The following is a 26,715-nucleotide window of genomic DNA, read 5'->3' on the forward strand; positions in this document are numbered from 1 at the left end:
TTCTGTTTCTTTAGTTTTTTCCCAGTCTAGGAACCTGCAGAATTGTCTGGGTCTCAGGTCCCCACAGACATCCGCCCCTCCCCGCCCCCCATATTCACAGTCTGTACCAATAAGCTTTAAGAGATCTTGAGTCTGTGTGGCCCAGACTGCACTTCAGTGTGTGGGTACCAAGAACCAACAGGGTGTGGCCCAGCTGGAGGCTGATGGGCCCCAGGAGTCCCCTTTACCCAGACAAGAGGGATGGAGCAGGTGGAGGGTTGCGGGCGGAAGGGGGGGGTGGGCTCCAGGTGTGTCCTGTGCCGCTTGCTGATAATGGGAGTCCAGGGACGTGGGGGCGTCGCACCTGTTCCACTTGGCGTCCCTGGCCAGCACGCCCCGCCCAGGGGATCCCGGGGGACCCGACTCCACGTGGGGGTGGGGCAGCCCTGGGTCCCTGGCGACGCGTCCCGGCGCCGGGCGCGGCAGGGACGACCGGGTTCCGGCGCGGTGCGGACGAAACGCGCGTCTCTGCGGGCTGCGCGGGGTCCGCGGAGCGGCTGGGGGCGCGCGGCGCGGGCGCGGCGCTGGGCGCGGGGGGCGCTCCCGGCCGGGATGAGCTCACCGCAGTCGCGCCGGGGCTGAGCCGAGCGGGCGGCGGCTCCGCGGCGGGCCGCGGCTACCATGCTGGGCCTGGACGCGTGTGAGCTGGGGGAGCAGCTGTTGGAGCTGCTACGGCTGGCGCTGTGCGCCCGAGGTGAGCGCCCGAGTCGGGCGGCGGCCACGTGCGCCGGGGGGCAGCAAGGGAGCGGCACGGTTGGGGGTCAGTCCCCGCGGCAACTTTAGGGCGCGTGGGGACCTCGTGGCGTGTATGTATTCTGGCCGGGCGTGGGACTTTAGTCCACGCAGACCCTTCTAGGGAAGGGAGCGAGGAGGAAAGGAGTGTGTCCAGCCGGGAGGCTGCGGCCTCTCCTGTAGGTGGGGCTGGGGCTTCTTCCGGTGAGAGGCAATCCTAAGGTTGGAGGGCAGTGGGCAGCATCTTAGTGAGACCTCTGTGCCTAGACACCCAAAGGAACTATGGAGACCCCCCTAGTTTGGGGCACCATCGGAGGGATCTAGGACATTTATGAGAAGAGTACAGAGCTGGGGAGCCCCTGGAGTAGCCCAGGGCCACTACTTTCAGTAGTAGCCTGTAAGCTAACCAGAAACAAATGGTCTCTCCAGGGTCTCTTAGGTACAAACCCCTTCCAGTCACAAGAGCTCCTTCTGAAGAGACCAAGCCTAGGGATTTCTAGGGACTTGGGGGTCACTGTGTGTCCATGACAGCTCCTATGGCTTCTTTAGCTCCACTGGGTAGTGGGAGGAACAACCGCTGAGAGTGTGGGTTCCAGCGCAGCAGCACTTGAATGTTGGTTGGGGTCAGCAGGTGGCAGGTGCCTCCTTATATTACCTTCCCTACTCGCAGTCCTCTTGGCTGACAAGGATGGGGAGTCAACTCCATCAGATGAGGTGCTGGACGAAATTGTACCAGAGTACCAGGCCCCTGGGAAGAAGAGCATGCTGGCAATCTGGCAACTGGACCCCGGGGACGTGAGCTTGGTCAAGTACAAGCAGGCGCTGCTGGGACCTCTGCCACCCATAATGGGTATGGCCTGGGACCTGGATGTGGAGGGCTGCAAACAGGGGGAGGGGACGGGAGGGACAACAGAGCACCCCGTGGATGCTGTTTCTCCTCAGACCCCAGCCTGCCCAACGTGCAGGTGACTAGGCTGACACTGCTGACGGAGCAGGCTCCAGGGCCTATCATCATGGACCTTACAGGTAACCCCCTCTGCAGACCACAACCCATCTTTGGATGAAGACAATCCCTGGACCCTGTGCTGAATCCTAGCTCTTTGGGTGCATTGCCACAGACTTCATGGGCACCACCAGTCCCCACATAGATGTTGCTGTGGCAGGGTCCTGTACATCCTGGAGATTTAGTGTTCCTGTCAATTCCCTAACAGGAGACCTAGATGCACTGAAAAACCAGGTGTTTGTCCTGAAGGAGGGCATTGAATACAAGGTGAAGATCACCTTCAAGGTGAGGGTAACTGCAGTAGAGGCCAGCCATGTCCCAGCCTTCCAGAGAAGGCCCTTAACCTTCTCCTTTCCTCAGGTCAACAAGGAGATTGTCAGTGGCCTCAAATGTCTGCATCACACCTATCGTCGAGGACTGCGTGGTGAGGCAGTGTGGAGGGCACCCCAAGTCTGGGGAGGTGGGCGGAGGCGGGTGGCTGGCTCGTGATGACCTTCCTTCCCACAGTGGACAAGGCCATCTTCATGGTGGGAAGCTACGGCCCCAGGGCCCAGGAGTATGAATTTGTGACTTCAGTGGAGGAAGCACCAAGAGGAGCATTGGCACGTGGCCTCTACGTGGTCAGGTCCCTCTTCACTGATGACGACAGGCTGAACCACCTGTCCTGGGAGTGGCACCTCCATGTCTGCCAGGACTGGAAGGACTGAACCCCACTTGGGGTCTGTATTCCCAATTTCTTGTCAGTTGCAGAGACCTGCAAGCATTCCCTAGACCTCCCAGTTGGTGACCAGATGTCCCCCCAATTTCTGCTGTGTCCCCCCTGCCTGGTGCCTATTAAATGTTACCTTGTCTTGCTGCCTGCGTGCTGCCTCTTTCTGCCTATCTCCGCCCCTGAGGGGCCTTTCAGACTTTATCTTCCCTGAGACCCAGCCAGGTGCCACGTGGCTGTTGCTGCTTGGTCTCCGATCTCTTTATCTGCTCCAGCCTTCAGGGCCCAGCGCGTCATGGACAATCAGCTTTTGCCAGTGTTGCTGCTCCTGCTGGGTGTCTCAGGCTCATGGGGACAGGGAGAAGAGCCTGGGGGTCCTTCAGAGGTGCTCCCTGAGGAGCCCACTGGAGAAGAAGTCCCCAAGGAGGATGGTATCTTGGTCTTGAACCACCGAACCCTGAGCCTGGCACTGCAGGAGCATTCAGCCCTGATGGTGGAGTTTTGTAAGTGCTTGGGCCAGTGGGCTGAAAACCATGGTGGTAGCCTAGGGGTTCAGGCCTCTACTTCCTAGACTTGGCCTTTCTTGTGGGCAGCCGAGGGCTCCTGCAGGCTCCCGAGAGGGTCCCAGAGAGGATGCCTGGACCAAAGGTTGTGATGTTGAGATGGGCTTGGTGGTGGTCCAGTCTGATTGGGAAGGAGGGGTGTTGGTGTAGTGGGTACCCTGAGGACACACGAACACTCAAATCCCCCATGCTCTGTAAGCCATGGCCACATACTGATGTTACTATCTTTGGGGCCTCTATTCCAAACAGCTGGTCGCTGGTCTTTCTGAAGTTTCTTAAAATCTTTTAAAAATGTCAAAGCATTCTTCACTGGTAGGCTTCAGAAACTAGCTACATGTGACCCTGGGAGAGAGGAAACAGGATTCTTGTCTTTGTCTGGGATCTGGCACCCTGTGTAACTGTGCTCAGTATCTAGGGAGGGCCTGAGGGAGGGGTGAACAGAGCACGCTCTCTGTTGGGCCTGGGTTGCAGCTGGCAACCTGCAGAGGACTGGTGTGCTCACAGCCTCATCCCTCAGATGCCCCATGGTGTGGTCACTGCAAAGAACTAGCTCCCGAGTACAGCAAGGCGGCTGCCCTGCTGGCGGCTGAGTCAGCTGTAGTCACCTTGGCCAAGGTGGATGGGCCTGCGGAACCGGAGCTGACCAAGGAGTTTGAAGTGGTAGGGTACCCTACACTCAAGTTCTTTCAGAATGGAAACCGCACAAACCCAGAAGAGTACGCAGGTACGAGGTGGGCAGTACATGGGTGTGGAGTAGGTGTGGCCTAGGGATGGGTGGGACAGAAGTCCAGTCTGGAACTGAGATTCCTCTTCAGGGCCCAAGACTGCTGAGGGCATTGCTGAGTGGCTGAGGCGGCGAGTGGGGCCCAGCGCCACACATCTGGAGGATGAGGAAGGTGTTCAGGCACTGATGGCCAAATGGGATATGGTGGCCATTGGCTTCTTTCAGGTATAATAGCAGGGGTAGACAGGCGGTGGGAACAGTGCTGGTAGGCATCCATGTTTCTCATGGGGCTGGTCCTGTAGGATCTACAGGAAGAGGATATGGCAACCTTCCTGACCTTGGCCAAGGATGCCCTGGACATGACCTTTGGCTTCACTGACCAGCCACAACTTTTTGAGAAGTTTGGCCTCACCAAGGATACTGTGGTCCTTTTCAAGAAGGTGAGTTGAGACTAAGAAGAGGGTTGGGGTCAGAGTCACAGCTCCTGCTAACCTTGTTGGTGTCCAGTTTGATGAGGGTCGGGCCGACTTCCCAGTAGACAAGGAGACTGGCCTGGACCTGGGGGACCTGTCTCGCTTCCTCGTCATACATAGCATGCACCTGGTCACAGAATTCAACAGCCAGGCAAGTAAAGGTGCAGGTTTCAGTAAGGTAAAGGGACCCTTAGGAGGTGTGAGACTTGGTTGGGGTGGAGGGACCTTGGGATGGATGGGAGCCCTCAAACAGAGGCCCCAATAGAAGTCATGAAATTCCTACCCCTCCAGACATCACCTAAGATCTTTGCAGCCAAGATCCTCAACCACCTGCTGCTGTTTGTGAACCAGACACTAGATCAGCACAGGGAACTGCTGACAGACTTCAGAGAGGCAGCTCCTCCATTCAGGGGGCAGGTACTGGGGTCTCAGGAGGAGGGCGGGATGGTAGGGCCAAATGAGACCCAACTTGGTATTACTTTTGGTAGGTGTTGTTCGTGATGGTGGATGTGGCCGCTGACAACAGCCATGTGCTGAATTATTTTGGCCTCAAGGCTGAGGAAGCCCCCACCCTGCGTCTGATCAATGTTGAGACTACCAAGAAGTATGCACCTACAGGGGTGATACCCATCACTGCAGCTTCTGTGGCTGCCTTCTGCCAGGCAGTTCTCCATGGGGAAATCAAGGTCTGTAGCTCTGAGAGGGGAGGAGGAACAGCAGTCCTAGGTCTCTGGCTCTGCACATGACCCCACTGAAGGCCTGTTTGCTTCCTTAGCACTATCTCCTGAGTCAGGAGATACCCCCTGACTGGGACCAGGGGCCAGTCAAGACTCTCGTGGGCAAGAATTTCGAGCAGGTTGCCTTTGATGAAACCAAGAATGTGTTTGTCAAGTTCTGTGAGTGCTGAAAGGGGAGAAGGTGGTAGGCTGGCAGGGGCAGAGGCAGGTCCAGCTAGTCAAGCTGACTTCTCCTCTAGATGCCCCATGGTGCAGCCACTGCAAGGAGATGGCTCCAGCCTGGGAGGCATTGGCAGAGAAGTACAAGGATCATGAGGACATTGTCATTGCCGAGTTGGATGCTACAGCTAATGAGCTGGAGGCCTTCTCTGTGCATGGCTATCCCACTCTCAAGTTCTTCCCTGCTGGGCCAGACCGAAAGGTGAAGGCATGGAGGTGGGCGGGGAGTGACTACTCTATAGCTGGTGCCTGGCTGGGGAGCATGCCCTCGGGTCTTCCTCTTTCTTCAGGTTATAGACTACAAAAGCACCAGGGACCTAGAGACATTCTCCAAGTTCCTGGACAGTGGAGGTCACCTGCCTGAGGAGGAACCCAAGGAGCCTGCAGACTCTGCCCCAGTGGGTACTCCATTCAGGACACCAGCCCCTGAACAGGTTCTCTCCTAACAAAGTGGGCGGAGGCAGGTCTGAGTTGGACTTCTGTGATTCTTTCTAGGAAGAACAAGCCAATTCCACCTTGGGTCCCAAGGAGGAGCTGTAGCCATTGGGACCCTGTAATCCAGAGAGTGGTGTTCTCAGGTGCTGGAAGGAGCTGTGCACTATGAATAAACATGTTGTCCCAGACTTTGTGTGGTTCATAAGCAGGGCCAGCTGCTAGTCTGCCTAGTTTGGCTGCTGGCCTTTAGGGCTTTGCCTGGGCAAGAATGGATAACATGTCAAGAGGCCATCTTGCCTCCTTCACTACTTGGCTTGAGGGCCGCATAGCCACTGGCCCTGCCCCACTGGTGCAGATAGTATATCACATATCCAAGGAAGGTTCAAAAACGTTTTTATTTCATTATTATCCAAGTACCTTTGAAAAGATAATTGTACAAGTCATTGCATGAAAAATGGGCTCAGGGTATCCCCCTGCTGGCCCTGGCCTGAGAAATGTACATATTTACACGGACACTTGGAAGGGACCAGACACATCCACCCCCTGCACGCACCACCCCTGCTGAACCAAGCTGGTGGCTGGAGACAGGCAAAGGGGCCTGAGATGCTCAGCCACCAGATTCACACAGTGGCAGGCAAGAGACAGCTATGTTGAAGGCACTCAGTGACATGTACAATATACAGAGGCCCCCACAGGATCCCCTGCTCCTGGACCTGAGCCCAACCAGGTGCAGTGGATAGGTCCCAGAGAGAAAGAAGAGGACAGTGGGATACAAGCCCAGGGCAAAGTATCCCTAGGTCAGACTGGATTCAGAAGCAAGAGCTGCTGAGGGTCATGAGATGGCTCCTAGTATTGCTTCAGGGGGTAATGTGGTGGTAAGTGGAACTTTCCTCTTGAACAGCAAAACAGAGAAACCCAAGGAACCACTCAGTAGGACGACCCCCCACCCCCACTTTCCCAAAGCCAGAGGGACAGAGGCTGACAGACCCGAGGTCCCCAGCCTCACCCCCTAGAAGAGCTCATGACACAATCTTGTGTTGTTACCCACACCAGGCTCCTGAGGACAAGGCTGTCCACCTGACTGATGACAGTGCACAGTAGTGATGGTGTGCTCTGGGAGTGCTGCCCAGTGCTCAGTCCACCTTTTCCACCTTGCCGATGATCTTTTCTTCAAAGACAGGCAAGACGGCCTCATCCTCCCGTACTTCCTCAAATACCACACCACAGTCAAACTCGTCACTCACTTTCTTAAAGTAGTATCTAGGGACAGAAAAGTGTGGAGACAGTGAGAAAAACCTGCTCCAAGAAAAGAATGCCTGCCTGTCCTTGACCCTCTAGAAGTCTGACCACCCTAGAAAGCAGGCTTCTCCCGGAAGTCCAGCTGGGCTGGGCTCCTGATTGGTGCCTGCTGGGCAGTGGCAATACTTGGGGAAGGGCTGGGACCACTGATGGGCTGAGTTAACAGCATGCTGGGAATTGCAAAAAACCAAACCAAACCAAAACAAAAAACCACAAAACCTGGGAGCCCCAATCCTGATAGGTTCCTTCCTTCCTTTCTTCCCTCCTTCCTTCCTTTCTTCCCTCCTTCCTTCCTTCCCTCCTTCCTTCCTTCCTTTTTTCCTTCCCTTCCCTTCCCTTTCCCTCCCTCCCTTCCCTTCCTTCCTTTCTTATTTATTTATTTTTGTGTTTTTTTTTCAAGACATGGTTTCTGTGTATAGCCCTGGCTGTCCTGGAACTCAGAAATCCACCTGCCTCTGCCTCCTGAGTGCTGGGATTAAAGGCGTGCGCCACCACGCCCGGCTTTCCTGATAAGTTTCTTATTCAAAGAGGTCTTGGGGTCCCAGCTCTGCTATCCACATGAGCTAGTCCAGTAGGGCTGGCAGGTTCTCCTGTCACTCAGGTAACAGGAATCTGTCTACTAGAGTCTCCAAGTTGGCTAACATGGAGGGAAAGGTCTAAGGCTAGAACCAAGGGCCAGTCTGGCTCTGAGGCAGGGTCCTGATGTCACCACACAGCACTAAGTAGCATCCATGGCCAAGAGAAGTAGGATGAGGGGGTAGATAAAAGACCAACGGGACAGAAAGCTTTTCCCTTCTAAGCTCAACCAAAAGCATACTGGACAAATATGCTCCATGGCTGCAGCTTCTCTTACCTGTAGCTCCCCTTCTTGGTTAGCAGCTCCTTGAACTGGCCCAGGGTGACAGCACGGCCCCTCACCAGGGTCCGGTAGGGGATGGGTTCCCCACAGAAATAGTAGGCCACAACAATGCTGTCACATGGTGGTGCACTCCCGCCACCTGCTTTTCTTTGTGATTTTGTCCTGGGGCAGAAATAAAGTGATTAAGTAGTGGGCTCAGGGCCAGGTCTCAGAGAGTACCTCAAAGGTACCATCTACCAGCAGAGGACAAGACACCCCAGGGTTAGAACCTCATTAACCAATGTGATACTCACAGGTCCTGCCACCCACCTACCCAAAATCTGGGTACCTGTCCTGTGTGAACCACTCACTGGGAAATGAAGTACAGGTCTAGCTCTAAGAACACACTCCCCACCAGATCATGACCAGGCCAGGCACACAAAGTCCCATCTCAAAGGTTGTAAAGGAAGTCAGTTCCTAGACCCTGTCAAGTCCCAACCTCTCCAAACATCCCTAAGTCTCAAGGACAGACCAATCAGTGCTGCACAGATCTGGAAGGGAAGTGTTCCTGGGACCAGGATGGCCAGGATCTCCAAAGTAGACTAGAAGCGTGAGCTATTTCCTGCTCAGGTGCTCAGACTGCTGTGAGGCTGTGCAAGTAGGATGACAGGCAAGTCTCATGTGCTCCTCCCATCACCCAGAAGCCTCCACTGCTGGCCTCGCCCATGGCCACAAGCGGACCATTTTGGCTCTGAGACTGTGGTCTGGGTTCTTGGGCTTTTGTCCTGCAATTGGCTTCTGGAGTTCTCTGGGGATTCTCCAGAACAACTGGAAGGTCACCTGCAGAGGCCCCAACTTCAGGGTCTGATGATACCCTCTCTTATGATGTGATTGTGACGGAGCTTGGGCTGGGTCATCAGCAAGGCTCATCTTCCTAACTTGAGTGAAAGTACAGGAAGGACAGTCAGGAACGTCCCTAACCTACATGTGACCATGGCAGAGGAGGCACAGCGTCTAAGTCCTGGCTGCAGTTACACTGCCCAGGTCCTACTATAAAGTCGGCTTAACCTCCTGGTGCTATTTCCAGGGGACCAGGACTGTGGACTGCCAGTCCCTAACCCTCACTGAGCAGCTCACGAGAGCAAAGACAGGATGAGAGGCAGGCTGTGGTACCTGCAGGACCTAGTGATCATGTCACCACAACGAAGAAGCATGATCTCCTCTACTGGGAGAAGGGAGAGAGAAGCCCCAGTAGGCCTTTCTCCAGCCCTGGTGCTTCCTGGCTCAGTGGCAAAACCTATCAAAATAGGTGTTCCACTTTGGAATTTGGCCTGGCCTGGGCTGGGCTGGGCAAAACCAGGAGGACCCACAGGGTGCACATACTCTGTCTCGGAGAGTTCCAAGTCCGACACGGCTGGTACCACACTCAGCACCGGTGCACAAGCTGGCCTGACACAGGTGCGTCCCCGCTGCATGACTGCCTGCACATACCTAGGGAACAACCCGCATCAAAGAGGATGGGGCTCAGCCAGTGTTGTGGACAAGAGGCACAGAAAGGATGAGCAGCAGGACCTAGCCATCAAAAACTCGTACTCACATACTATCAGAGGCCCTGCCATTAGGTATCTATCTAGACACAGGGTCAACGTCGGTCTGTTCTCTGGAATACACTCTGGAGAACTGCTGATCTAGGTGCTAAAGCTGTCACTTCACCCCTTGCTCAGATGTCTTCTCCAGGCTAACGGTTCTTAAAGGGGATCTGCCAGGACAGAAACGTGGCTCTTTCTTACACTTTCAGCACAAACTTCCTGAAGATGATGTGGATATCAGACATGGACAGTAGCAGTGGGTGGCTCTGCTGTACAGTATCTTGGGGAATTCTTATTGCCATGACTGAGGCATGTCCCAGGGTCCCTGCAAAGCAGAACCTTTCTAAGTGAACCCTCTAGTCGGGGGTATGCCACTATGGGTTCCTAATAGTGACTTTACTTTGATCTATCTTAACAGGGCCTGCCAACACCTAGCTAGGGCTTTCACTCCAAAAATCTACACTTGCTTACACAGTTCCAGACTGATAGATTTTTTTTTTTTTTTTTTTTTTTTTTTGGTTTTTCGAGACTGGGTTTCTCTGTGTAGCCCTGGCTGTCCTGGAACTCTCATTCTATAGACCAGGCTGGCCTCGAACTCAGAAGTTCGCCTGCTTCTGCCTCCCGAGTGCTGGGATTAAAGGCATGCGCCACCACCGCCCAGCTTAGATTTTTTTTTAAAGATTGATTGATTGAAGTATGTAAGTGCACTGTAGCTGTCTTCAGACGCACCAGAAGAAGTTGTCAGATCTCCCTACAGATGGTTGTAAACCACCATGTGGTTGCTGGGATTTGAACTCAGGACCTTCGGAAGAGCAGTCAGTGCTCTTTCAGCCCCAGACTGATAGATATAACATGATCAGTTTTCTCACACATGAAGATTTTGGAGGAACCAGCTAAGATCAGATGTGTGTGTGTGTGTCTTGTGCGCATACATGTACTGGTAATAGTGGTGGTGATGTCATACCCCAAAACATTGACCAGAGGGATTAGCTGATGCTACTAACAGAAGAAAACCGGGGCTAGCCAGGTGCTGGTAACCAGATGAACAAATGTAACCTCTGCATCACAAGAGAATCCTAACTCACAGAGTACCCTGCTCCATTAGAAAATCCTGCCTCCTAGGAACACTTTGCTGCTCTGAGAGCACCCTGCCCAGACCACTGAGGGCATCAGTCTTAACAGATCCACATGACACCCTGCTCAAATTGCCTCTGACCCTTGCCAGACACACACAGTATTTCAGCATCAGTAAGAACACTTCCATGCACTAAACAGGCAGCACAGGAGCATGACGTTGCTTACAGTAGGCGGCAGAGTGCTCCCTTGTGTCCCAGGCAACTGTCACTTCTTTTGGAACCAAAACTAGTACAGGCCCAGAACCTGGTGTGAGCCTTTGGAGACCTCTAGTGACCAGGGACATATTTAAGCTTCCAGGGCAACTACAGTTTGACCCTGCTAGAGACCAAAAGTGTAGAACCAGAGTCATGAGTTATATCAGGGAGCGAGGACTCTGACTCCAGAATCTATACATTCCAAGATAAATAAAGGAGCTGACAGTTTAAAAGGCAATAGTGGCCTTTGTGTGACCATGGTTCCAGGGACTGGCTAAGAAACAGATCCTAAGCCTTCATGGAAAGTATTACCCATTTGGGAATTGCGATCAGCCACGACATCCAGGCAACTGGTTCAAAGCCAACATAAAAGGGTCAGAGAAGGCATGTTCTGGCTCCAAGAATGTTGCTACTCAAAAAGAAATCTCTTTGAGTTTGGGCAGAGCATGCTCCCCAAGAAACAGAACAGGCTTGCTCAACTGTGGTGGTGATGGGGTTGATACTGAGGAAGGCAGGGAGAAGGATTGGAAGCTGTGGTCTCTCCAGACAAGTCCTAAAACTGCCTGTACTTCAGAATTGTCCATCGTCTCCCTTGGCTGTGCTTTGTGTGGCTGTCATCAGAGATGGTCAGGATATCTACCACTAAGCCAGGCATGTTCAGAAGTTGTTGGCCACCTGACCATCTGCCTTGTAAGAACATTCACTTTACAGCCCTCTGTCCTGCAGCAAGGCTACCTCTGTGATTCTCGTGGAGAAGCAGCCCAACATGGCTATCTTCCCTGAAGGACCCTCTCTAGGCCTTAGGGCCATGGTAAGGTCACCCTATACCACAAGAACCTACCTCTGCTTGGAGGGCAGTTTGTTTGCTCTCTTTTCTTCTTCTTCCAAACGCCTGCGGGCCTCTTCCAGCTGGGTCAGGGGATTAGGGGCTGGATTGGGTGGCATTGTGGGATCTTGGATGAAAAGATGAGAAGGCTGGACAGAGTTCCGAAGCTGAGCGCTGACCCAAGGGTGCACGGCCCCAGGACGCTCGATGGACAAGGGCCTGGAGCTTTCATGGGCCTGCTGCTTCCTCAACCCAGAAGACCTTGGGGAACAAGGACAAGTGACTACGTGAGCAATGGGAGCAACTAAGTGTGTCCACGCTCTACTAAAGGAGCCACGGGGACACACAGACACACTCCTTCCCTTCCTGCAGACTTCTTTTTGTTTATGATTTGAGATTGAACAAGGGGTTTGCTCATGGTGCACCATCACTGACATTTCTTTCATTCTAGACCTTTCTTGGTTTTTGTTGTTGTTGTTTTTTTTTTTTTTTTTTTTTTTGGTTTTTTCGAGACAGAGTTTCTCTAAGCCTGGCTGTCCTGGAACTCACTTTGTAGACCAGGCTGGCCTCGAACTCAGAGATCCACCTGCCTCTGCCTCCCAAGTGCTGAGATTAAAGGCATGCGCCACCAAACCCGGCTTAGACCTTTCTTAATTTTTAAAAGATTTATTAATTACATTTTGTGTGTGAATACAAACACACATGTACCACAGCCTACATAAGGAAGTCAGAGGACAATGTAAGAACTCTTGTACCATGTGTTCTTGCTTGTTCTAGCTTGGCTCTGGTAATACTGAGCCATCTTGCTATCCTATATTTTTGAGAAAGGTCTTCCTAAGCTTCCAGGCTGCACTGGGTGTGGCAGCACATGATTATAATTCCAGTACTGGGGGGTAGAGGAAGAAAAGAATCAGAAGTTCAAGGTTAGGCTCATCTGCACAGATAACAGGCCAATAGGGACCTATGATTCCAAAGACAGATTTTCTGCCTGCAAAAGAACCAGGATCAGGTATGGGATGCCTCCTGCCTAACTTACACTCTCCTGCTCTATGTAGGAAGGTAGCCTCCTAGCCACGGTTCCCAAGTATGTTGAGGACAGGTAGTGAGCAGACAGCATGTTAGAGTAACCCTGAGGAACGGAACCTGCCTCGTTCCTAGATTCCCCTAATATGCTCAGAAATGAGCCATACAGAGGGTCACAAGGATGGCACCTCTCCCTGTGGAGCCAGAAATCTATGCAAACACACAACAACATGAGACAAGGCAGAGGAGAGATATTTAGAGGTCGCATTACAGCTGAGCAGCCTCAGACCCTGAGGAGTGCAGAAAAAGAAAAGTAGGCGAGAGAGAGAGAGAGGAAGGCTCTTCCACAGCTGCCACTTCTGTAAGTCCACAGGTGACAAGGCATTAGCTGAAGTCATCTGACCCTGAAGACAGAAGCAAACTCCTAAAAGCAAGGGTCCCGGCAACAAGAGGACAGGTGGCCAGCTGCTTTGGGACAGGCCCCTGCAGTGTACATACCCATGGCCTGCCTTCCGGTGTCTACTGATCTCCTTCTCGCCCTCAATGATCCACTGCATGATCTTCTGGTTCTTCTCTGCGTCCTCGGTGGTACTGGGTACCTCAGCACTGGCATTCTTCCCAGATTCAGCCTTCTTGGTGTTTCTTTTGGAAGATGTACTAGTTTTACCACTGGGAGAACAAGACATATGAGGTCACTCTGGTGTTTCTTGTTACATCCTGAACCCTCAAGCTCAACAAGAAGTCCTGCAACCCACTGTGAAGGCTGAGGCCTCTGTGAAGGTCAGCTGTCTGTGGTCTGTTTTACTATGGTAGGAGAGCCATGCTGACCAGAGCCAAAGAAAAACTCAATATGCATCCCTCCTCATCCAGTCAGAGCAAGGCCTGAAGTCTGAGTGGCCCCTGGCCCGGGTATTGTCTGACTTTTGCTGGATTAGGTCACAACAGGACCATGGACTCTCTGAACCATGACTTGGATACAAGGACACACTGGAAACATTAAGAAGGCTGGATCAAGACTCACCCAAAGGCCAAATCTCCAGCACTGAGGGTGGTGCCTGCGTTCTCGGAATAGCTCCGGGGCTTGGCATGACCATGTGTTTCTGGGCCCCACGAGAAGCTGCTCTGGACCCTGCGGGCAACTTCAGCCTCCATTTGCTCCTTAGGTCTAGCTGAATTATGGTGAACATGGTGGTGGACATGTCTATGATGGTGAAGGCCAGCTGTATCCAGCTTCAACCCTAACTTAGGAACATGCTTCCCATGCCCGGAGGCTGTACCCCCTAGCACTGCAGTCTTAGCCACATGCCCACTGTCAGGAGAGCGGTGGCCTGGGCCAGGTGACTGGCAGCCAGGTGTCCTCATGACCCTTTGCACATGCTCATCCAGGATGCTCTCAGGATTCTCCTCATGGGCATCCCGCAGTCCAGAGCAGCCCATATCCACATAGCGGGGTGGGAAATGGTGCCAAGCTGGGACAGAAGGCAGCTTGTGACTTGCCATGGGGCCAGAAGGCATTTCACCATCCTCCCCTTCTTCCTCCTGTGGAGAAACAGCAGTACTGTCAGAACAAGACTGAGGACAGACCTGGAAGTGAACCACAGTCTGAGAGTCAAGCCAAAGACTTTGCAGTCTACAGTGAGGTCAGGTCAAGGAGAGGTGTTGACTCCTGGATACCCTATGTTCTTTCTCCTTTATTTTTCCCTTTTTTTTTCTCTCTCTCTTTGTTTTTTTCTGGGCAAGGTTTCTTTATGTAGCTCTAGCTATCCTGGAACTAGCTCTAGCTCCTACCTGGCTTTATTTTTTTCCTTAAAGTTAAGACACGCCCCCCCCCCCACACACACACCCAGTGTGTGCACATGTATACATGCACTTGCTTTGTATATATGTACATGTACATGTATGCACGCAGGCAATGACAGGTGGGAGTGCATCATGCTACCTTAAGCTTAACCTGGAATTTTTATTTTGTTTTTGTTTTTCAAGACAAGGCTTCTTTGTATAGCCCTGGCTATTGTGAGCCCCCTGCTTCTGCTTCTTGAGTGCTGAGATTAAAGACCTGTGTTACCACTGCTCAGCTCTGACCTGTAATTTGTAAGGCATCTTACCTAGCACATGGGAAGAGCAAAGAGACCATCAGGCCTCCTCTTCTGTCACTTTCCACTCATTCCTTGGAATTGGGTCTCTTGCTGGCCTGGGACTTGTTTTCTCAGATAGGTTGGAACCCAGAGAAGCCCAGTAAGCCTCTCCCTTTATCCCTCATCCCTCCCAGCTGGGGCTATCGGCCTACAGGAACCCCAGCCTGCTCCATGGGTAAAGGATCTGAACTCCAGGCCTGATGAAAACGCCATGTCTTCAGACCTGTTCACAAGTTTTATTTTCTCAGGTTTTGGATAAAAATAAAAATGGGTAATTATAGCAGGACAGTGGTGGTGTCTGCCTTTAATCCCAGCCCTCAGGAGACAGAAACAGGTGGATCTCTGAGTTTGAGGCCAGCATGGTGGACAAAATGATTTCCAGGACAGCATGCAAGCTGCAAAATTCTATGTCTGTGGTTATATGGTCACCTACTCAACAGGAGAAAGCTCAGGACAGGATGGCGGCACAAAAATAAAGGCCAGAGCATACATGTTAGCCCATCAGCCTAGAGGACCTCTGGCCACAGATTATTTCCTAAGCTGATATAAAAGAATCACTCAAAAGCTTTTCATTTTAGTGTTCTCTGTTAAGTCAAAACAATAATAGCACCATTCTCACCTGTGGTGTTAGCTCTTATCCTTGCTACTAGGGACTGGGCCATTCCATCTGGCACTCCACAGAGCGGAGGGAGTTCTAAGGCTCAGACATCAGAAAATCACTAACACCTGTTGACCTCTGCCTTGAACTAACTAGGAGCTGCTGTCCAGGGGAACTGAGCAGGATGTGTGTGCCAGCCCTAGAATAAGCAGGGTTCCTTAAGGAGGCTGTTAACAGATACCCACGACATCCATAGCCTACCCTCATTTGGGTCCAAATAAGTTAGGACTTAGCACTTTAAAAAGGTTCAGGGATGGAGAGATGGCTCAGCGGTTAAGAGCACTGACTGTTCTTCCAGAGGTCCTGAGTTCAATTCCTAGCAACCACATGGTGGCTCACAACCATCTGTAATGGGATCCAATGCCCTCTTCTGGTATGTCTGAAGACAGCTATAATGTACTCGTATGTATTAAATAAATAATTCTTTTTAAAAGAAAAGAAAAAGGTTCAGTGTTTCATGTCAATACAGCTCCCATTTTATTTATTTATTTATGAATATAATCTATCAGCATGCTAAAACCATGTGGCACATAAAACAGTTGGCTTCAGTCTGCAAAATTTCACTGCCCAGCAGATGCCTGGCTGCACATCATGGGGTGTGTGCCCTATGCAATTCAAGGTTACATTAGGCCCATAACATGATGTCTCACTGTAGCCTACCAGTACTGCACCGTTGGATAATGCTGCATGCCAGCCATCTCATAACGACTAGTGGGTGAGTAGCCATTCCAACACAGGAAAGGCTGCCTGGCAGTCTAACAACATCTCTCCTGTTACCAAAGGGACACAAGAGAATGCCGCTGTCTCAGTGACAAAACAATTTAAGAGAATATTTTCACATAAACTCCTTAGAAAGTTTTTTATTGCGCCGGGCGTGGTGGCGCACGCCTTTAATCCCAGCACTCGGGAGGCAGAGGCAGGCGGATTTCTGAGTTCGAGGCCAGCCTGGTCTACAAAGTGAGTTCCAGGACAGCCAGGGCTATACAGAGAAACCCTGTCTCGAAAAACCAAAAAAAAAAAAAAAAAAGAAAGTTTTTTATTTTTTAAATAAAAATTGAAAATTTTCTAACAATAAATTTTTAGTTATTTTATGTGTAAGAGTTATTTTGGCTTCATGTATGTGTATACTCGGTTCCTGCAGAGATCAGAAAAGATTGCCAAATGTTTGTGAGCCACCATGTGTGTTCTGAGAACCAAATCTAGTTCTCTGCAAGAGAATAAAGACTCTGAATGCTGAGCCATCTCTCTAGCCCCTGCCTGTTTTTTAATCTCAGCCTCTGGTCTGTGAAGATTATAGCTGGCACGGCACCATGAACCCTGCCTCTAGGGAGCCTGAGAGGGAAATAGTGAACCTGGAATAGGTTTCAAGTTTGAATAGGGCTGGGTTTCATGTGTCAAGTAAATAAAAACATTAGGTGAGCAATGGAGAAATAACTCCACAGAACAACATTGAGCTTTGAGTATGGAAACTCATATAAATAAAAATGCTTCATCTTATCCAGGCCAACCTCTGAAAGACTGAAATGAGGAATGTTGCTGTAAGAGGCTACCTTGGGCTACACAGGGATTGGAGTAAAGGACACACATATGAGGATTATGGCCTCCATAAAGAAAGTCTTACCACAGCAGCACTGGGAGGGGAAAAAAAATAGTGGTTTCTCAGCCAGGTGGTGGCGGCACATCCTTTAATCCCAGCACTCGGGAGACAGAAACAGGTAGGTATCTAAGTTCCAGGCCAGCCTAGTCTACAGAATGAGTTCCAGGACAGCCAGGGCTACACAGAGAAACCCTGTCTCAAAACAACAACAAACCCAACAAACAAAAAGCAGTAGTTTCTCAATGAACCAAAATGAGCTCCAAGGGGGCCACGATAGGTACTGCAGTCTATAGTGTCCCCTACGTGAACAGGAAAGGACCTGCACCTGCCCAGCTTTCATAGCAGGGCCCCCACAGCTCAGTTCCTGCTACTTGCCAAGGCTAGGCATTTTGTCAGTTCCTGTCTTCTTCAAATGTTGGGAACCTTGGGAGCTTCCTCCTAGGCATCCCCTGCTGGGAAAAGGGATTGCTAGAGGTAAGCACTAGGCTCAGTTAGTGGTAAAAGAGCCAGAACAAGGTGTAGAAGATGAAGGAAGGAAGGCAGGCCAGAGCACAGTGACAGCAGGCTGAACAGAGCACCTCAGAACGGAAGCTTCCCGACATGGAGGGCTTGTAAGCCATGGAAACAGTGGCCGGAACATGACCCTAGCACACAGTTCACTCACCATGCGTACACGCTTCAGCCGTTCCTCCAACTTTTCTTCAGCCTCTCTAGTGCGCTGGACAGCCTCTAGACGGTGAATAAGCTCTTCAGCAAATTTCTGTGGCTCTACCCGGATCTCCTTTGGCATTCGGTAAGTGCGCTGTGGAGAAATACAGCAGTCAGCAGATATAGCATCTCTTACTGAGCAGCACAGTAACAGCCTGCTAGTGAGTAACAGGGAAACTGCAACTTACTTTTTTTTAAGTTCTATATATTTATTTTAAGTATGAATGCTTTATCTGTGTGCCAGAAGAAGGTATTAGATCCCATTACAGATGGCTGTGAGCCACCATGAGGTTGATGAGAATTGAACTCAGGACCTCTGGAAGAATAACCAATGCTCTTAACCGGTGAGCCATCTCTCCAGCCCTACTTAAAGCTTTTTAAAGCAGATGTTTACTGTTCCCTTTTACTGGGACACTAGCATTCTTACTGGCCCCCTCTTCTCTTTCACTGACCTGAAGATGTAGACTGCTCTCTAGCCATTTATAATTACATTACTGGAGGCCTGCGCAGGGTCCTAGTAACGCACAGGCTGTGGCACCCCCGAGTGTTCATGTGTACAGACACCCAAACAGGTGATGGTCAAAGCCTTAGCCAGCATGCTCTACACTGAATACTCCCAGCTTGTCACAGAAAAACATTCACGACATAGGTGAGGAACAGCTCAGTGCAAACAGCACTGGGAACATAGGATCAAGATGAGTCAGCACGGCACTGGTCACTAGAAGCTCCTGGGGGAACTGTGGTCCTGAAATAGCCATGCACTCCCCAGGCTTACACCTCTTCAAACGAAATCCTAGAGCAGTGCCTGGCCCTGATATACGGCTGAGTGTAAGCAGGGTGGGACTATACTCAGGAGGGTTGGAACTCTCAGCTCTGTCATAGTGACAGGAGACAAAAAAATTCATGATACACAGAACAAACATCATCTTCTAAGGACAAATGTCTATTTCCTAAAACTGAAGATGCAGTCAAGGAGCTGAAAGATTCTAAGAAATTATTCCGGTCGTGGTGGCACACATCTTTAATCCCAGCACTTGGTAGGCAGAGGCAGGCGGATTTCTGAGTTCGAGGCCAGCCTGGTCTACAAAGTGAGTTCCAGGACAGCCAGGGTTATACAGAGAAACCTTGTCTCGAAAAACAAAAACAAAAACAAAACACAGGCTCTTTAAATAATATGCAGAGAAGGAGTCATGGGTGGAGGACACTGCCAAGCTCTCTAGAAGTCTTTCTGTCCCAAGTCTATGTGCCAGAAGAAGGAATGATTGTTCTGTGTCACCAGTTGTAAGTGCCATGCACACTTGCTCAAACATACAGTCAACAAAGCCTTATAGTCCAGGCTCAGGAAAAGCTACTATTATCACCCAATGGGCAAAGCTGGGGCAGCTTCTGACCTAAGATGTTTACATGGCAGTACCCACTGCTCAGCAGAAAAGGCATCCATTTCTTAAACCCTTCAACTCTTACTTCTTAAATCCTGTATTATCTACTGGGATGGCTATCTCTCACCCAACATCACTCAGATTGTCTGCTGAGCCCAGAGATAACCCGTGGTCCTAGGAAGCCCACTAGGTGCATCTCCTACTGGTGCCATGGTGGAAACCAGTTAGCTAGGCACCAGGAGAAAAGACAAGGTGCTATTGAATATATGGTACTTACAGGAATGTGAGGTAGAGGTACCCGCCCATTGACTTGGATACTCTCCTGCATCTCCCTTCTGTGCTGCTTACGGATCCTGTATGGGGGGATTCCATCCCTGCATAGACAAAAGATGTAGCCATTAGCTCAAGCAGAAAACAAGGTATACAGCAGAGCATCAAATAGTTACCAGCCCATGTTCACTACGATAGCAATGATATCCACACTGTATCAACCCATGTACATGGAGACATGGAACTACATATACACAGAGACAGATACACTTACACGTACTACATGACATATGGATACAACTCATATATGCTAACAAAGCCCAAGAACTCAACCATGGAATGCTCTTCTACCTTTACTGATCATTTCAGCAAAGATCAGCTGCCCTTTTGTTATGGATCTCAGAGTCTACAAAATCTCAAACTCTGTAGTTAAGAATGATTTTCACACACACACACATCATGTAGTTTGTGCACGTATATGAATAAGTACATGTGCCACAGCACATGTGGAGGTCAGACTTCAAGCAAGTGGATTCTAGGGCTTGAATCCAGGTCACTGAGAGCCTGTTTGAAGAGTGAAACAAACATGTAAAGCAAACTAGAAAGAGCCTTCAGGAGCTATAAACCCAAGGACTAAGGCCAAGCAGTTTTTTGCTCATTCAAGATAGATGCTATATCTAACTTAAAACTGCCTAGCCTCCATCCCATGGTGTTAGAAATCCATGGTGTTAGCTGCTCTAGAAATAAGAAGAAGACAGGCTGACTAATGAAAGTGCTGGGTGCTCTCACTACAGCTCTCTAGTGACATGAAAACAGGCAGATGGGAGGACTATAATCAATGCTGAATGGGATGTGTTTTTAAATTATCTTATTAATGAAAGATTCCACAGGGCACTTAAGGGATGTGGTCTCTATACCCTGCCCTGGAGAAGGTGGGAAGCCATCAAAGACAGTGGAACCCCAACAATATTACTCTTGGCAGCAGTAAAAGACTCAGCCCCAATCAAGGGATGGTTGCCCCCAGCAACCTGCCCAGGCAGTTAGTGTACCCAGGCAAGAGGGTAGTATTACAGTGTTTTCCTTTTATAAACAAAAAGGGAACAGAGTGTAGAGGAATGGGAGTTTAAAATTCCTATGACTTGGCTTCCCAGGCACTCAGGATAGTAGGTGGCTTAAATCCAATAGCTAAAACCTGTTTCTTCTATACTTAGATACAACACTTTAAAATCCCCAGCATTTGAGGCTTAGGCTTGTCCTCAAAATCTACATCTAAGGATATGTGACATACTAGGAAACACCTTGAACACTCATGTAATCCAACTGTGACTTCAATGTGGGAAACACGTGAGCTACCTACCCACCAGATATGGTCAGATCCACCATTTCATCTCTTTGCCTCAGATGTTTGTTCAAATATAGGTGACAATTTTGTATCCCAAATTCTTAAGTCTCCCAATAAAATCCAAGATGAACAGATTGTCAAAATTGAAAAATTGCCTATGCTTGGATGTGTGGCCATAGCTCAGCTGACAGAATGCTTGCATAGCATGTATGAAGGTGTGTGTCTAAGCTCAGCACTGCATTAACTGAGTAGAGTGGCAGATGCCTGGAAGCTCAGTCCCTGGAAGGCAGAAGTCAGCCTTGTTTACATGAAACTCTATCTTACCCCTAAAGCAAAAAACCTTTCCATGAATTTTAACTTTCTCCATTTGGGTAACATGTTTTCTTAAAGATGCTGGAGGTTGAGATTCATTGATTCCAGGGCTGAGGAAAGTCAGGTGTTACAGCTTGTTGTCTTCTTTTGATGGGGCTGGCAAACACTTTTTAAGTGAGAAGCCACAAAGAACTCCAGAAACTTCAAAAAATTGTTGCTGGAAATGCCAATGTTTAAAGGGTCAAAACTGAAACAAAGCTAAGTGTGGTGGCACAGGTCTTTAATCCCCGCAATAAGGTGGTAGAGGCAGTGGATTCCACACTGGAGGCTGGCCTGGTCTACATAGTGAGTTGCAAGCCAGCAAGGGCTTTTAAGACCCTATCTCAAAATTAACTAATTAAAAGACAATGAAATGAGACATGTTATTGTAGTAGAAAAATGGAACACCCTAATCTGTGCCACATGGCACTAGCCAAACTGACTTCTGAGCTGCAGAGGATGGCATGCTGCTTGTTTGCTTTGCTTTGTTTTTTTGTTTTTTTTTTAAGACAGGGTTCTTCTGTGTGGAAATCTGATTGGGCACAATCTATTTTTAAAAGTCAAGTGTTGGAAGAATGTGAAAGGACAGGTAGATGAAAAGAACCAGCCACAAAAAATGACACATAGTGGGCATGATGGCACATGCCTTTAACCCAGCACTTGGGAGGCAGAGGCAGGCAGATTTCTGAGTTCAAGGCCAGCCTGGTCTACAGAGTGAGTTCCAGGACAGTCAGAGCTATACAGAGAAACCCTGTCTCAAAAAACAAAAAAAACCCAAAACCCCCCCCCCAAAAAAAAAAAAAAAAAAAAGAAAAAGGAAAAGGAAAAGGAAAAGAAAAGAAAAACATTTAATTGGGGTTGGCTTACAGGTTCAGAGGTTTAGTCCATTACCATTATGGTGGGAACAAGGCAGTGTGCAGGCAGACAGGATGCTGGAAGAGCTGAGAGTTCTACATCTTGATCCATGGGCAGCAGGAGACTGTGCCACAATGGGTGTAGCTTAACCATAGGAGACCTCAAAGCTTGCTTCCATAATGATGCACAAAAAACCAATAAAGCCACATCTATTCCAATAAGGCCCCACCTCCTAATAGTGCCAACTCCTTATGGCCAGCCACTCAACTACATGACTCAAGGTAAGCTATACCTATTCAAACCACCAAATGTGATCACAGCAAAATGGAGGTGAGTCCAGTTGTTCTGGGGACAGAGGAGATGATATGGAGATAGGAGGGAACAGAATCAAGGTGAACTACCTCAAGTCATGGGTAAATGAGCTTCCAAAATCCTTCTGCTGGCTGAGTCTTCACTCAGCTCTGCTCTTTTGCCCTGGTGCTGCTGGACCTCTCGACCTGACTGATTTGCTAAGATGTTAACTGACTTCTGGGTGAGCTCTGAAGACTACTACAGACCTCCTGAATAGAGACAGGATCTCCAGCAGCACAATTGCAAACCTCTAGCCTTATAACACTTCTTATAAACACTTACCAGACTAAAATAGTATCAAATATTTCAAAAATTTTGTTTGTTTGTTCTGTTTTCCTTTTTCCAAACAGGGTTTCTCTGCAACCCTGGCTGTCCTGGAACTCATTTGGTAGACCAGGCAGCTTCAAACAGAGGTCCACCTGCCTCTGCTTCCTGAGATCTGGGATTAAAGGCATACACCACTGCCACCTAGCTCAAATTTGTTTTGGTTTTTTACTTTTTTAAAGATTTGTTTACTTTATGCATATGAGTACACTGTTGCTGTCTTCAGACACACCAGAAGAGGGCATCAGATCCCATTACAGATGGTTGTGAGCCACCATGTGGTTGCTGGGAATTGAACTCAGGACCTCTGGAAGAGCAGTCAGTGTTCTTAACTGCTGAGCCATCTCTCCAGCCCCTCAAATATTTGTTTTTAATATTGACTTAATTATGAATCAATATGACTATAGCCAAATCATATGTATGTATGTGTGTGTGTGTGTGTGTGTGTATGTATATATATATATTTTTTTTTCGGTTTTTTTTCCAAGACAGGGTTTCTCTGTGTAGCCTGGCTGTTCTGGAACTCACTTTGTAGACCAGGCTGGCCTCGAACTCAGAAATCCGCCTGCCTCTGCCTCCCGAGTGCTGGGATTAAAGGCGTGCGCCACCACGCCCAGCTTTTTTTTTTAATAATGCCTGTTAACAAATACCTTAGCAAAACCAGTGTGGAATTTATTCATTTAACAGGTATTATTAGGCCCCTCACAATTAGCCAGGCAAATTTTTAGACCCAGCAATGAACAACAGCAAAAATCATTCTTTAATAGGTTTACATTCTTGATTATTGTTGCTTGAAAAATATGCTATTTAAAAAGAATTGAGGGGCTGGCGAGATGGCTCGGCGGGTAAAGGACACTGACTGCTCTTCTGAAGGTCCTGAGTTCAAATCCCAGCAACCACATGATGGCTCACAACTACCTGTAATGTGACCTGACACCCTCTTCTGGTATGTCTGAAGTCAGCTACAATGTACTTATGTATAATAATAAATAAATTTTAGCCGGGCATGGTGGCGCACGCCTTTAATCCCAGCACTTGGGAGGTAGAGGCAGGTGGATTTCTGAGTTCAGGGCCAGCCTGGTCTACAGAGTGAGTTCCAGGACAGTCAGGGCTATACAGAGAAACCTTGTCTTGATAAACCAAAAAAAAAAAAAAAAAAGAATTGACACCTAGTGTTGGGTAGCTAGCATTTAATCAGAATACAGTGTGATGATGTACATGTTTGGCCCATATTATGAGGTATGGCCTTGTTGGAGTGGGTGTGTTACTGTGGCCATGGGCTTAAGACCCTCACCCTAGCTGCCTGGACGTCAGTCTTCTACTAGTAGCCTTCAGATGAAGATGTAGAACTCTCAGGTCTACCTGTACCACACCTGCTTAGATGATGCCATGTTCCCACCTTGATAATAATGGACTGAACTTCTGAATCTGTAAGCCAGCTCCAATTAAATGTTGTTCTTATAAAAGTTGCCTTGGAACCAGGCAGTGATGGCACACACCTATTTAATCTCAGCACTTGGGAGGCAGAGGCAGGTGGGTTTCTGAGTTCGAGGCCAGCCTGGTCTACAGAGTGAGTTCCAGGACAGCCAGGGCTTCATAGAGAAACCCTGTCTCAAAAAAAACCAGAAAAGTTGCCTTGATCATAGTGTCTGTTCACAGCAGTAATACCCTAAAACAGAAGCTGGTACCAGGAGTGGGGAATTGCTGTGATAGGCCTGACCATGCTTTTGTTTGGAGGAATGTGAATCTGGGGGTGTTGGAAAGCCTTTGGAATGTTTTAAGTGGGGCTTAATGAGTCATCCTAGTAGGAGTAGGCAAGACTTAGTTGCTGGGAGTGATCTGAACTGTGCAGCCCTAGCCCAAGAGGTTTCATAGGAGAAGAATTTCAGTTTTTGTGAGAGACAGTTTTTGTGGTATTTTGGTGAAGAATGTGGCTACTTTTTGCAACTGTCTGAAGAATCTTCCTGAGGCTAAGGTAAAGAGATTCATATTAATTGCATTGACAAAGGAAGTCTCAAAAAAGTCCAGCAGAGACTGTTCTCTGGCTAAGTCTCATGAAGAGCATTTTGAACAAGCATAGCAAGCTTAGAAAGGAAAAATGTAAAATATAGGGTTCGAGTATTAAAGGGCACCAGGCAGTGAAATGAAGCAAACTCCTGTGTTCTAGGAGAGCAGGTTAAGGGAGTGGGACTTTGGGGCAAGATCCTACCCAGCTAAGTTTAGATCCAGGCATGGTGGTACACATCTTTAATCTCAGGAGATAAAGCCAGGAGGATCTCTGAGCTCAAGGCCAGCCTGAGTCAGAGCAAGTTCTACGTGAAGAAAACCTCAAGACCAGGCGTGATGGTATACACTTTTAATCCCAAGAGACAGTCATGCAGATCTTTGAGTTCAAAGTCAGTCTACAGAGCAAGATCCAGTACAGTCAAGCTTAGGCAGTGAAGGTGTTGGAAAACAGAAAGCTAGTAATGATGTAATATAACAAGGGGGACATGTTCTAGTCCTGGCAAGCAGCAGGTTTGGCCACATGGCTTTGGCTTTAGAGTCAAGAATAGAAGGCATTAATGGGATTAGCTGATTCTGGTTAGCTGGAGCTAAGAAATCAGTGGTGATTTAAGAAGAGACCAGCGGGGCTGGAGAGATGGCTCAGCGGTTAAGAGCACTGACTGCTCTTCTAAAGGTCCTGAGTTCAAATCCCAGCAACCACATGGCTCACAACCATCCATAATAAAATCTGACGCCCTCTTCTGGTGTGTCTGAAGACAGCTACAGTGTACTTACATATAACAATAAATAAATCTTTTTAAAAAAAGAGAGAGAGAGAGACCAGCATCACTGAGGTAAAATCTTCTGGGAAGTGTTAGCTGAGAGCACAATGAAGCTGTGTTCCAGAGATAGCCAGGGTTGAACCTCATGCTGCAGCTGGACTTGGTAATGTGTAAGAGTCACCAAGGTGGTACTGGTTTTGAAGACATGAAGGTGACATGAAGGGGTCATGAAGAGCAGCTGAGACTTGGCACTGTGAGAGGCCATGGAAGGCCACTGGTGAAGGTGCAGCCTCAGTTGTAGTTGATGGCCCAGGATTGAAGGGGTCATGCAAAGGATGCGGCTTGGCACCATGAAGAGAGCCTATGAGAGGCTATTGGTAAAGCCTAGTTGCAGCAGAAGACCCCAGCGCATTTGAGATGCCAGTGTCACGGGATGACCACTAAGAATAGCAGCAGCAGTGGAGTGGATCAACCTGAGCTTAGAGTGCTACAGAGGGAAGAGCTGAAGAAGCCCAGAAGATCATGTGTGGATCTCAGACACTGAAACAAGAAGCCGTAAAACTGAAGTTGTCTTGGAGACCCCAAGATGTTCGAGATGCCAGAGCCATGGGCTATTTGCTGAGGAAAGCTGCTAACAGGGAATGCAACCAGCCCAGGAGAAAGAAGTTTGTTGCAGTCAACAGAGATGAAAAATGAATTGGAGATCTAAAGACCACTTTGACATAGAGATGCAGAGTTTGGAAGTTTCCTCAGCTGGTTTCCTGTCTTGCTTTGGGACTTATAGTTAAGTAATTGGATGAATCTGAGAAGAGACCTTGAACTTTGCAAGCTGGACTAAATGTATTTTGTTTGCATTATAGTATGTCTAGGTATGGCCCTCATAGCCTCATGTGCCTGAACAAGCCTATGGGGGCCAGGGATGTGATGGTTTATATATGTTCCGCCCAGGGAGTAGCACTATTAGAAAATATGGCCCTGTTGGAGTGGGTGTATCACTGTGGGCATGGGATTAAGACCCTTACCTTAGATACCTGGAAGTCAGTCTTCTACTAGCAGCCTTCAGATGAAGATGTAGAACTCTTCTGAGAGCTCTGCCTGTACCACATCTGCCTAATTGCTGCCATGCTCCCACCTTGATAATGGACTAAATCTCTGAAAATGTAAACCAGCCCCAATTAATGTTGTCCTTTATAGGACTTGCCTTGTTCCTGGTGTCTGTTCACAGTAGGAAAACCCTGAGATACACAGCTATAGTAACTACTTTGAAAACTATTCCTTCTAGTCCTAAGACTTTATATAGTGGGTAATTAGAAACTGGCTCCTATTGGTATCAGTGTTATTCAATATATGAGGTCTGTCTAAAATATTTAGGGGATATTCTCCTCCTTTATAATTAAGCCATTATATTTGGCAAACTGCTAATAGTTTTGTCTTCAG

At 49.0% G+C, this 26,715-nt stretch overlaps 3 protein-coding genes across 4 annotated transcripts in view; 2 read left to right on the plus strand and 1 right to left on the minus strand.

The window, feature by feature from the left end:
- The first annotated feature begins 431 nt into the window (after positions 1 to 431).
- Positions 432 to 2,629, plus strand: Arhgdig (Rho GDP dissociation inhibitor gamma). The gene is made up of 6 exons (XM_021149863.2): positions 432 to 733; positions 1,442 to 1,621; positions 1,714 to 1,797; positions 1,983 to 2,059; positions 2,135 to 2,198; positions 2,282 to 2,629. Exons 1-6 carry the CDS (start codon positions 661 to 663, stop codon positions 2,479 to 2,481), a joined length of 678 nt encoding a protein of 225 aa, XP_021005522.1. The 5' UTR covers positions 432 to 660; the 3' UTR covers positions 2,482 to 2,629.
- Positions 2,630 to 2,778: 149 nt separating this feature from the next.
- On the plus strand, positions 2,779 to 5,818 carry Pdia2 (protein disulfide isomerase family A member 2). Its single transcript, XM_021149998.3, has 11 exons — positions 2,779 to 2,986; positions 3,564 to 3,770; positions 3,862 to 3,995; positions 4,073 to 4,210; positions 4,278 to 4,394; positions 4,535 to 4,660; positions 4,732 to 4,929; positions 5,019 to 5,139; positions 5,220 to 5,401; positions 5,490 to 5,597; positions 5,695 to 5,818. The coding sequence occupies exons 1-11, from the start codon at positions 2,779 to 2,781 to the stop codon at positions 5,737 to 5,739; spliced, it is 1,584 nt and encodes a 527-aa protein (XP_021005657.1). The 3' UTR covers positions 5,740 to 5,818.
- Positions 5,819 to 6,010: 192 nt separating this feature from the next.
- Positions 6,011 to 26,715, minus strand: part of Axin1 (axin 1) — a 59,972-nt gene continuing 39,267 nt past the window's right edge. Inside the window, exons 4-11 of one of the 2 annotated variants that reach the window (XM_021149614.2) lie at positions 19,295 to 19,391; positions 17,595 to 17,732; positions 13,562 to 14,079; positions 13,039 to 13,209; positions 11,533 to 11,778; positions 9,155 to 9,262; positions 7,787 to 7,954; positions 6,011 to 6,894 (exon numbers count right to left, since the gene is read on the minus strand). In XM_021149614.2, coding sequence (XP_021005273.1) covers positions 6,768 to 6,894; positions 7,787 to 7,954; positions 9,155 to 9,262; positions 11,533 to 11,778; positions 13,039 to 13,209; positions 13,562 to 14,079; positions 17,595 to 17,732; positions 19,295 to 19,391 — 1,573 coding nt within the window. In that variant the 3' untranslated portion in view covers positions 6,011 to 6,767. The remainder of the gene's footprint in view (positions 6,895 to 7,786; positions 7,955 to 9,154; positions 9,263 to 11,532; positions 11,779 to 13,038; positions 13,210 to 13,561; positions 14,080 to 17,594; positions 17,733 to 19,294; positions 19,392 to 26,715) is intronic. The other variant, XM_021149615.2, reaches the window with a different exon arrangement.

The sequence above is a fragment of the Mus caroli genome, unplaced genomic scaffold (genome assembly GCF_978045245.1).
Source record: "Mus caroli unplaced genomic scaffold, Mus_caroli_1 scaffold_18, whole genome shotgun sequence".
NCBI classification, from domain to species: Eukaryota; Metazoa; Chordata; class Mammalia; order Rodentia; family Muridae; genus Mus; species Mus caroli.